General features: G+C 41.6%; 2 protein-coding genes across 2 annotated transcripts in view; both read left to right on the plus strand.

Annotated features, from left to right (window-relative positions):
* Positions 1-480: 480 nt before the first annotated feature.
* On the plus strand, positions 481-4,037 carry LOC109890081 (T-cell surface antigen CD2-like). Its single transcript, XM_031824108.1, has 5 exons — positions 481-645; positions 1,813-2,091; positions 2,386-2,631; positions 2,828-2,983; positions 3,117-4,037. The coding sequence occupies exons 1-5, from the start codon at positions 585-587 to the stop codon at positions 3,413-3,415; spliced, it is 1,041 nt and encodes a 346-aa protein (XP_031679968.1). The 5' UTR covers positions 481-584; the 3' UTR covers positions 3,416-4,037.
* Positions 4,038-9,531: 5,494 nt separating this feature from the next.
* The window catches only part of LOC109890355 (prostaglandin F2 receptor negative regulator), a 46,585-nt gene continuing 43,539 nt past the window's right edge, over positions 9,532-12,577 (plus strand). The window contains exon 1 of the mRNA XM_031824109.1: positions 9,532-9,828. Coding sequence (XP_031679969.1) covers positions 9,789-9,828 — 40 coding nt within the window. The 5' untranslated portion in view covers positions 9,532-9,788. The remainder of the gene's footprint in view (positions 9,829-12,577) is intronic.

A 12,577-nucleotide genomic window follows, 5' to 3' on the forward strand; every position in this document is an offset into this window, starting at 1 on the left:
AACACGTTCTGCCATATTGCTTTCATTTGTCCAATCCTTTCAGATCTACTCTGAGCAGGTATATAGGGCTCAGTTTTGAATTGGTAAGTGACTACAGTGTATGAGCTTGCCACCCTTAAGCACAGACCCAGGGTCCGTTTTGTACGGTGACCTAGCGTATAGGTTGAGCTAGGAAAAGCTGATCTGAAACCAGTATCATAAGTCAACTTATATGACTAATGTACTTATTTTTCTTACATCATAATTTATGAGAATGTCCTAATATTTAGTTTTGTGGCATTTAATGCCACACAATGAATGTAGCCTAGATGTCTATTTTGGCAGGAATTTTATAAGAACATTTTGTTACGTTTAGGATGTGCCTGAGAAAATGCCTGTGTTGATACTGATGAGAAGATGAAGAGTTTGTTTGAAGCTTATTTTAAGATATGGCATCTCTGCACTGCTGAGGGAGTAGATCCATACAGGGCCTGCTGGTTGGTTAATTTCGTCTTCTGAGACACACACAGTGAGACCCAGGAAAGAGTCTGACAACTAAACTGAAACCTGTACATTTTTCTCACAGTACATGTAGTAACAACACAATGGTCTGTACATTACCACTGGCATTCCTTGTCCTTCATGGATTTCTCTCTCTTTCAGCAGGTAAGACTCTCTCCTTCTATCCCCCACAAGCCTGTGGATTGGTTGAGGATGTTTTGTTTAGTCTGTTTGTTTTTACAGTAAAAAAAAGATGAGTAATTGTTTGATCAGTTATTTGAGAAGAGGATGTCTATTGATTTTAAATAGCACGCTTTTCATTTAAATGATCATCAAATAGGGTCAATCTGGTAAATAAAAAAGTCTTATCCATTGATGGTCACATTCATGGATTGCTATTGAATCTGTACATTTGATCACAATTGATTTGAGCAATGTTAGGGAGAAAATGAACAATGACATGGGCATGAAAAATGACTTTGAAAATCAAATGTCTCTTCTGTGGTGCCTCTGTGTTCTCTTGTAAATGTAACAATGTCATCTATTTTTTTAACAACTTCCTTTGCATGATTTGATATTGCAATTTTATCTCATTATTAGAATGATTTGTATGGATTTTGTAAATGCTATTTAGATATTTTAAGATCATTATGTGGGACAATACTTATTTCTTTACTTAAGTGTTTTTTTCCATGCCAATGTAATTTATTTGACTTCAATTACCATTGATATATAAATGTATAAGATATCGGTCATTTGACCAAGATTAACATCCTATTTACTCAAGGAGAAGGAGAATCTGACCATCTGTGTCTATGAGATTGTCCCCAGATCGGCCATTTGTTTTGAAGAGGTCCTGTTGTAGTATCTGTTGCCTTTCAGACAGTTGTGGTTTTAGACATGTTCTGTTTCAAACACCCAGTACACAAAAACAGGAAGATTTAATAGAATGATCTGGGTTACTGTGGCTAACCCAACCAGTTGAACACATATTTTCAAACAGTAGCATTATTTGAATTTGATCCAAGTTAAAAAAACACTTGGTAGAAGCTGTTTTAGAGCATATTTGCCTAGTAGTTGTCCTAACTGACAAATGATGAGAAACTAACAATGGACAATTGTACTTGAAATTAACTTATTTTACTTTGAAATGTAGCATGCATAATTGGTCATTTATACTGTAAATACATGCTTGACCAAAAATGTCAATAATAAGATTTGAATTAGATCACATTTTCTATCTCTTTATTGACCACAAAACATAATAAAAGTATGTTTCCGTCAGCAACAACAGATAATTATTCTGATCTCTTTTCTTCTCTTCTATCACAGATTCATGCAATTATTATTTCCAACATGGATCTTTCTTCTCCATCCCTCTGAAATACACTGACTTGAGTTCGAAAGAAATAACCTGGAAACACAATGAAAAAGTTATATTAAAAAGAAAGAATGGAAAGTTCAAACCAGGCAAGCCTGAGGACATCTTAGATGATGGGTCTCTCCAACTCAAAGGCCTGGTGTCAGCAAACGAAGGTACTTACAAAGCAGAGGTGTTCAACAGTGATGGGAAAAGCATCAAAGAAGAGTCCTTCAGACTGTGTATGAAGGGTAAGTCTCTTTCTCTCTTTCTTTCCAACCATACAAGTACCGTATCCTCTCCTTTAGAGACACTGGGGCGGCAGGGTAGCCTAGTGGTTAGAGTGTTGGACTAGTAACCGGAAGGTTGTGAGTTCAAACCCCCGAGCTGACACGGTACCAATCTGTTGTTCTGCCCCTGAACAGGCAGTTAACCCACTGTTCCCAGGCCGTCATTGAAAATAAGAATGTGTTCTTAACTGACTTGCCTGGTTAAATAAAGGTAAAATAAAAAAAACTGATGGTGGCCATTTTGTTTCTCTCCAGAAAAAGTCTCCAAGCCCTCAGTGCAATTCACCTGTTCTGATAAGGACATCACCTTTACCTGTTTCTTGACCAACACTGAGGGAGTGACTTTCAAGTGGAGCAAGAACAGACAGCCTTTAAATGAGAAAAGAAATCCAACCTTGATCATCAGTCTGAAACAACTGAAAGAGCCGGACACCTTCACCTGCTCTGCAGTCAACGAGGTCAACATGGAGACAAGTGACATCATCAAACCAACATGCAATGGTACAGTATGTTTTGAAGGGCTCAATTGCAATTCTCTGCGAATCTGTCTTTCTTTTTCTCTGTTTTCTTCTGTTTTCAGGAAAAAAGTGACTAATGTTTAAGATTGTTGGCGCAACAAATAAAAAAAGACAAAGAAAGTAAAACATGTAATTTGTCTCTCCTCTGCTCCACCCCTCATCCCCCACCCTCCTCTCAGCTGTCTACAAATCGGGTGATCTGCGTTCACTGTTTGGTTTGGATTTCTGGACCATGGTGGGCATCCTGGCCGGGGGAGGGGGCTTGGTACTCCTCATCATCATCACCTTGGTGTGCTGTTGCCTCAGCCGACGCAAGAGCCAGATGCGCTTTGAAGGTAATCGCTTCAGACCAAAGCTCAAATGTCTATGGCTATTGTGTTGGTGTTCTGTGCACAGAAACATTTATGGTGTCTACAGTATCTTTATTTTGTTCCCTCCCTCATTTCATCTGTTCATTCTCCTTCACAGAGGAAAGACAGTTGAGACTAGCCCCCCTGACCAAGACCCAGCATCCTTACCACTCAGAGGGCCAGACAAAGCATCCTTCTCACCCAGAAGGCCAGAAGCAAAGGCAGAGACCCCCCGGTGGGGCCCCACCTGGTTCCACGGGCCCCAGGCCCACGGCCAGAGCCTCCAGCCAGGCTGCGCCCCAACCCAGGGCCCAGGCTCGAGGGAAGCCTCCACAGACACCAATGGATGATGATGAGGAGCAGCCCCCACCACTACCCCAGCCTAGGAAGAAAGGCTCTCACCCCGCCAGGCAATGAGTCTGGAAACAGGTTTCGCCTATATACTTTCTGATCCAAGGAAAGGAGTTCCAGCAGTCTACATGTTGTAGATATTGAAAATGTTGTTATCTAAAGAATAGAAAAGGAAGGGAAAAATACCCACACAGTGTTCTTTTCTTCCAATGCCTTTTCAAAATTCTGTTTCATTGTTTTTATGTTGAGTTGTAGCCTACCTATCTATCCACCTCCTCTTGAAGTAGTGACCTTAACTTGATGTCTGTGTGGTTGTCAATAAAAACTAAATAACTACAGGCACATAGTCATTGATGGGAAACATTATTTGAAAATACTAAAATACACAGGAAATAAGTATTTCAAATACAAATAATTAAAATGCATATGTATTCGAACCCAGGTCTGATAGCTAACAATTGCAAGATGATAATAATAGTTCTGAAAATGTTTCCATTCACATCATTGCGCATTTGAGTCATTCTCTGTATTCACATCTCTGAGTAAAGCTATCATGTAATCAATTGTTTTCCTGTTACATCGCTGAGGCCTCTTGGCGGTGGTTTTGGCACGGCACCAACGAATAGCATGCAGGGAGCAAAGATGCTGAAAGCAACACTTATCTGAAGCCCTCGCTTCCACACATCTTACCTCCTTTTCCTGTGTGTGTGGGAGGGATATGATGCTGTGTGTGTGTGTGCGCATTTGTGTTTGCTGAACTGCACATGACTTAACACAGGTTTTTGCACCCATTTTTTTTTACAAGCATTTCGCTACTCTCGCATTAACATCTGCAAGCATGTGTATGTGACCAATAAAATGCTATTTGAAAAAACCTCTCCATCACACGCCTGTTCACTATATAAACCCTAGATGGCGCTTTGCTTCCATGTTCATTTAATCTGCTCGCATGACTATTCAACAGTAATAGTGGAAGTGGGTGGGCCAGGGACCTACTTGTGGGCCATTAACGTTTTCCTTTGAATCACATTTAAACGAGTTAGTTGACAGAAATCTGAATATGTTCCTGAAAGACTTTGGCTGGGTCACTGACAGCGAGTAAACGTTTGGGAACCAGTTTGATGACAGACCGGCAGGAGTCACAATAAAGTTAACCGAACGTAGCAGGCGTAAGAGAAACGCCTGAACGGAGTTCCCACATCCAGATTTTCAGCGGAAAAGGAAGCTAGGTTGAAAATAGCTGTATCCCTGATATCAAATCAAATCAAATCAAATTTATTTATATAGCCCTTCGTACATCAGCTGATATCTCAAAGTGCTGTACAGAAACCCAGCCTAAAACCCCAAACAGCAAGCAATGCAGGTGGAGAAGCACGGTGGCTAGGAAAAACTCCCTAGAAAGGCCAATACCTAGGAAGAAACCTAGAGAGGAACCAGGCTATGTGGGGTGGCCAGTCCTCTTCTGGCTGTGCCGGGTGGAGATTATAACAGAACATGGTCAAGATGTTCAATGTTCATAAATGACCAGCATGGTCGAATAATAATAAGGCAGAACAGTTGAAACTAGAGCAGCAGCACAGTCAGGTGGAAGTTGAAACTGGAGCAGCAGCATGGCCAGGTAGACTGGGGACAGCAAGGAGTCATCATGTCAGGTAGTCCTGGGGCATGGTCCTAGGGCTCAGGTCAGTTGAAACTGGAACAGCAGCATGGCCAGGTGGACTGGGGACAGCAAGGAGTCATCATGTCAGGTAGTCCTGGGGCATGGTCCTAGGGCTCAGGTCCTCCGAGAGAGAGAAAGAAAGAGAGAAGGAGAGAATTAGAGAACGCACACTTAGATTCACACAGGACACCGAATAGGACAGGAGAAGTACTCCAGATATAACAAACTGACCCCAGCCCCCCGACACATAAACTACTGCAGCATAAATACTGGAGGCTGAGACAGGAGGGGTCAGGAGACACTGTAAACTCAGGTTTATCACTCAGAGCCATGTTCGACAGTCTGAACTCTGACCCCTAAACGAATCACTTCCCGTCCCTGGGTTAAATCATTGTGCCCTTAGGCACAGATCTAAGATCAACCTACTGCCTAAAACAAAGTGAAAAGGCTGTGGTTTGACCTTCAGTTTCCTGTCTGGGTTGTTAATATTGTACAGTCAGTCACTTTCAGTTATTCACACTGAGGTACTAAGGCTTCAGCCTTCAGACAGAGACGTTATTCACATGCATTCCATGTTAAAGATAGGTAAGGAGAAAAAGGGTCAGAAAGACAAGAGCCATGTGTGGTCAGTCACTCTGTTGTGTGGCCCAGTATAAATAGAGGTCTGGGTGACTGTGTGTGTGTGATGTGACCGTGAGCCGATACATCCACCATTTGGCTTTGGGCACCTGCCAGCCGTGCGCCTGTCCCCAACACACACACTTGTTGCACACACACACACACACCAACACCCAAATCAAATGTTATTCATTACATTCTTCGTAAACAACGGGTGTAGACTAACATTGAAATGCTTAGTTACACACACACACACACACACACACAGTCTTGTACAGCTAACCAAAAATACAGTCCCATTCAAAATCCTATTTTCTCCAACCCTAAACCTAACCCGCACTCTTACCCACTAATTGTAACCTTAATCATAAACCCCCTAGAAATAGCATTTGACCTTGTGGGGACCAACAAAATGTCCCCAGTTGGTCAAATTGTTTTTTGTTTACTATTCATGTGGTCCCCCCCACACACAGAGGTAAAAATAAATGCATCTTAATGCAGCATCTTGCACCCTGTCCCATTCAACCACTGACACTCCCTTCACCCCAGTCCCCAGGGGTCATGAACCCTGACCTTTCACCAGCACTTCTGTCCACCCACTGGCTTTCCTAATACTCCTTGGCATGTGTGTGCATGTGTGTGAGTGAGTGTGTGAGTGTGTGTGAGTGAGTGAGTGAGTGTGTGTGTGTGTACACGTGTGACAGCCGTGAACTTTAACCCTTGCCCTCCCTCACACAGCGTGACTTTGTATATACCTACAGCAAATACAGTGGTCAGTCTTCAGAGGTGTCAGGTTCTTCTGCAACCCAGTCCCAAAATCAATCCCCAGCACCAATCCCTATTAATTCGCTCACACAGACAACATTAAAAATATATAGATTTAACTAGGCAAGTGAGTTAAGAACAAATTCTTATTTACAATGACGGCCTACCCCAGCCAAAACCTAACCCTAATGACACTGGGCCATTTGCGGGACTCCCAATCACAGCCAGTTGTGATGCAGCATGCAATCGAACCAGGGTCTCTAGTGACACCTCTAGGACTGAGATGCAGTGCCTTAGACCGCTGCACCACTCAGGAGCCCAAAACATACACACACATTTATACTGACTCTACACACACACACACTGACATACAATCATCATATACTTTGCTGCTACTCTGTTTATCATATTTCCTGATGCCTAGTCACCTTACCCCTATACATATCTACATCTATCATTCCAGTATCCCTGCACATTGTAAATATGGTATTGGAACTGACCCTGTATAGCTTACTTACTTCTTGTGTTCTTATTTCACGTGTTTTTGGTATACCTTGTGTTATTTTTAACACTAAATTGATATTGATTACTGCATTTTGTGGTTTAGAGCTTGCAAGAAAGGCATTTTACTGTACTTGTGCATATGACATTAAAGGGGAATTTCATTCAGAAACAAACTTTTGGTATTTGTTTCATTAGTCCACTGTTGATACGCTCCCAAAATGTTTTGCATGTCAGCAGTCAAGTTTTCAAGATATTGAACTTAAGAAAAAAAGTGTCTCCAGCCACATCATCATTCAACTTCTGATACATGTTTTGGGGCAGCAGGTAGCCTAGTGGTTAGAGCGTTGGGCCAGTACCTGAAAGGTTGCTGGATCAAATCCCCGAGCTGACAAGGTAAAAATCTGTCATTCTGCCCCTGAACAAGGCAGTTAAACCACTGTTCCCCATTAGGCTGTCATTGTCAATAAGATTTTGTTCTTAACTTTTTTATTTATTTTTTATTTCAGCTTTATTTAACCAGGTAGGCTAGTTGAGAACAAGTTCTCATTTACAACTGCGACCTGGCCAAGATAAAGCATAGCAGTGTGAACAGACAACACAGAGTTACACATGGAGTAAACAATAAACAAGTCAATAACACAGTAGAAAGAAAAAAAGAGTCTATATACATTGTGTGCAAAAGGCATGAGGAGGTAGGCGGATAATTACAATTTTGCAGATTAACACTGGAGTGATGAATGATCAAAAGATCATGTGCTGGTAGAGATACTGGTGTGCAAAAGAGCAGAAAAGTAAATAAATATAAACAGTATGGGGATGAGGTAGGTAAATTGGGTGGGCTATTTACCGATGGACTATGTACAGCTGCAGCGACAAATAAAGGTTAAAATAAAAAATCATGAGGCATGCCAATATATCTTCCAAACACCAGCTTCGAGGGCATTATCACTTTTATACAACGGATTACCAACATATTCAAATAATAATTTACATATATTAATAAAAATATATATTTTGATTAATTTATTCATACTATTTCATCCTTCCGTCCACAAAATATAGTCCCGACATAAATCCGGGGTTGCTACCCAAGCCGGCTGGTAGTTTGTTTTATTGGTTTGGTTGCCAGAGACGTGACCCAGTAGTTAAGTCTTTCTGTTCTGTATCTATGTACGTGACCCAGTCAATAGAAATACACAAAAATTATGCTGATTCATGATTTCGACTGGCTGAGAAAAGGTGCCTGCCTGTCTGTCTCATCCCAACATGTTCATTATTATGCGACAACTGGAGAACTAATTTCAACATTGAAACAATATTGCAAATGTCAGAGAGACAGACAGCAAGGTTTGTACAAATCTCCGCTGTTGATAAATAAATGTTAGTCTAAAATAAATGTGAGATAATATCTATATGCTTTTTATAGTGGAGATCATCTTTATAAATTGCCTGGCTGGGCTAATGAGACAGTGGATTGCGCAGTCAGATGGAACACAGTAAATAGGCACTTTAACATCATAGATGTAGCTTGCAGTAACTTGTGGAATAGACACCGGCTGGAATGCGGTTTTACCCAATCAGCATTCAGGATTAGACTCACCATTGACAAATAATATCTTGACAACTTGACTGCTGACATGCCAGACATTTTAGGACTGTATCAACAGTGGATTAATGAAAATATAATTTTTGAGTTAAATTCCCCTTTAAAACTTGAAACTACACACCTCTTAGTGGCCCCTTGTAGATGTGAAATGATCTGACAGCATAATTTCAATAGGCTAATACCCTGACTACACTGCTAGCTTTGCAAAATAAATTTAGGAATCTACGTTAATCAATTATTGCACCCAGCGTCTGCAATGCCAAGGGCTAAAATAGAAGTCATTCCTATTTCTGACGCAGATCGAGCTGAAAGTCCTGCCTCTCCCATCTCCTCATTGGTTTATAGAAGCAGGTGCCCACGTGCCATCTCCTCATTGGTTATACCCACGTAGGTGATTGAAAGATTAAATGTTTTGCCGGTTGTCGTGGTAATACTATGAAAGTTTATATGCAATCAATATATAAATTCAAAGATTGAAAAGCCTGGAAGGAGGAGAGATGACTAGAAACGATTCGGTTGACCGTTTTATGTGTGGATTAATCCTCGGATTTCAGGTAAAATAACAACTCAATGTTTACATCCCAGGACAAATGAGCTAGCACCAGCAAGCTAGCTAAATAGGACAAATTGGCGAGCAAGTGCAAGCTAGCTAAATAGGACAAATTAGCTAGCAAGTGCAAGCTAGCTAAATAGGACAAATTAGCTAGCAAGTGCAAGCTAACTAGCTAAATTGCCATACATGTTTAATGCTTTTCGACCTGTCCCCAAATTGATGGCATTGGTTGAGTTTGTTTTGATATTTTAACCTGCGTATCGTGATCGCGTTTGTGTAGGGGGACAAAATAAATGTATGCATGATAGCGCCTGCGCGCAGCCGGTTTGGGTTCCGTGTAACGTTACACATACTGTATCGATGATGATATTCTGTATGCCTATTATTCAGCTCCAAATAGCCACTAGTGAGACCACATGAGATGAGACAGAGCTACCTGTGAAAATCCCTCCGCTACTCCCCTCCTCCAAAAACTGACTTCCGGACACGGCAACGTTGTTCCCTCCCTCTCCAAAACCAAACCAGTGGACTTTCACTGTACGCACGTCCATTTAACGGATATCCGAACGTCTACTCGCCAGTGTCGGTTCTCGTAGACAGCTTTTTGAGGATTTCTGAGAGGTCGCCGGTGGTTGGGTTTTTGAACTGAAGGTCCGAGAGGACTCCTTTCACCCGTGGCGGATTTTAATGACAAAGGAACGAACTGGGAGTTAAAAAGACGCGAATTTGCAGGATGGAACATCTATCTCTTCTACTCTTGTTTTTATCGATGGGTAAGTTATATTTGAAAAAGTGTTGTCAAACGGTCTGATAATATCGTCATAACGCGTGTGCTGTCGTTTAGTGGAACATATTAGATTGACATGTACACGCGGGCACGTTTTCACTTAACCTGAATCCCCATTGACAAAGTAATTAGTCAAATTAATTTAAAGGCAACGCTATCAACAGATTTTTACTGATCATGCTGTTTCTCCTAAATTAATGGCATGACTGAGTTTTTCCAAAACGAACCTTTTTTAATATATGAATAGATTTTCCCACGCCCAACTTCCTAGTTACATGTAGGCTACCGTGGTTGGTCACAGATGAGGGTGTGTGGCAATCTTCCATTTCAGCTCTTGAGCCTTAAATCCCAGTCGAAACTTTTAATCGTTCAATCAAAGGAGAACGAGCGAGATAATTGATGTCATTAAATTAATCAAAAGATAAGATGACAACCACTGACAATGGTCCAGTTACGTGGAGGCACCATAACACGCGATGGATAGCCGTCCAATTCGCATAGACCCCCTTGATCAGTTGACAATTTAACTAATGTAGTTGAATTTGGACTGGAGCACTGTCCACCACTGATGGACTTATGCTAACCAATGACTAATAACAGATCTCAGTGATCAAGGCAGGAATATCCTTTTCGTTTAGTTGACCGGACCCATTTTATTTCACAACGGTGTAGGATGGGGAGTGTGTGTGTGTCTGGCAACGTATACTCTGCGTCGCATAAGGCTTCCCTGTGCCATTGTTTGTGTGAGCGGCTGAGTTTAAATTAGTGTGGTACCTTGAGATGATCAAATGTCTCCAGTTAACATGTCTCCCGCCTTCATGGAGCAGGGGTGTGTGCCCGTCCGCCCTTTCCTACGGCTTTAAAGGCTTCCGCATGGTTCCCAGCCGAAACCGTTCAGAAGAGTTCGTGCATATTATAAAGATATATATTTTTTTCTTTGGGGGATTTTTCTTGAGGCAAGCCGGAGTCTACGCCATTTCGTCGTGACTGGTCAGTATGGATTCTGCAGAAAAGTCTGTCATTCAAAGTGTATTCATACACTTTATTTTAACTGAAATACTGCACCAAACAGCGTAGTTAATGTCGCGTTTACATTTCTGTTCAGTGTCCATGTAAAGTGTTGGCCCCATGTTTAATGATAAAAAATAAAAGATCCCAGAAATGTTCCATACACACAAATCTTTACTCTCAAATTTGGTGCACAAATTTGTTTCCATCCCTGTTAGAGAGCATTTCTCCTTTGCCAAGATAATCCATCCGCCTGACAGGTGTGGTATATCAAGAAGCTGATTAAACGCCATGATCATTACACAAGTGCACCTTGTGCTGGGAACAATAAAATGCGATTTTAAAATGTGCCATTTTGTCACACAACACAGGGCCACATATGTTTTGAGGGAGCGTGTAATTGCCATGCTGACTGCAGGGATGTCCACCAGAGCTGTTGCCAGATAACTTAATGTTAATTTCTCTACCATAAGAGCCTATTTCTGCTGTGATGCAATTACAATGGCACACAGAGGCCAAAATGAGCTCGTACTGGCTTTCCGTACACCACTCTGCACTGTTCGGCGAACCGCAAGGAGTATGAATGCCCAGACATCTGCAGAGGCCATATCACTGTAAATACTGCACGGCCAATGCAGATGGTGGATTGTACATGCATCGAATTGCCATCGCCATTAAGCCCCTCCATTGTCCTCCATCCGGGCCTCACCGCAGACCACGTGTACGCCATCGTGTGGGTGTGTGGTTTGCTGATGTCAATGTTGTGAAGAGTGCCTCGTGGTGTTGGGGTTATGGTATGGGCAGGCATGAGCTACGGACAACAAAAACAATTGCATTTTATCGATGGCAATTTGAATGCACAGAGACACCGTGACGAGATCCTGAGGCCCATTGTTGTGCCATTCATCCGCCACCGTAACCTCATGTTTCAGCATTATATTGCAGAGCCTCATGCCACAAGGATCTGTACACAATTCCTGGAAGCTGAAAATGTCCAAGTTCTTCCATGGCCAGCATACTCACCAGACATGTCACCCATTGAGCATGTTTGGGATGCTCTGGATTGACGTTCATGATAGCGTGCTCCAGTTCCCGCCAATTATCCAGCAACTTTGCACAGCCATTTGAGGAGTGGGACAACATTCCACAGGCCACAATCAACAGCCTGATCAACTCAATGTGAAGGAGACGTCGCACTGTGTGGTAAATGGTGGTCGCACCAGATACTGACTGGTTTTCTGATCCATGACAACAGATGCATATCTGTATTCCCAGTCATGTGAAATCCATATTAAAGCCTAATTAATTAATTTAAATTGACTGATTTCCTTGTGAACTGTAACACAGTAAATCATTTTAAATTGTTGCATTCATATTTTTCTTTAGTATAAAATTGCGTGACTAAGATCTCCATGGCAAAAACGTCAATTAATGACACTTTTTCAAGCTAAGGTCTTTATACGGGAGTACATGAGCACACATTTGATTTTTCCTAACAGTTTGGCTTGGCGCCAGTCGATATGAAGCATGCTGATGATTTTTAGGTCTATAGCCTAAACCAGGGGTGTCAAATATACTGCACACGGGTGGTTTGAGTAAATGTATTTAATATACAAACTTAATATATTAATGTACTTTTATTACTAAAACCATCAACTGTAGAAATGATAATGGACCTACATTAATTTATTGGCTCTCCAGTTTGCAGAAAATCACAAATGAAGTCT

This window comes from Oncorhynchus kisutch, linkage group LG5 (genome assembly GCF_002021735.2).
Source record: "Oncorhynchus kisutch isolate 150728-3 linkage group LG5, Okis_V2, whole genome shotgun sequence".
Taxonomy (NCBI): Eukaryota; Metazoa; Chordata; class Actinopteri; order Salmoniformes; family Salmonidae; genus Oncorhynchus; species Oncorhynchus kisutch.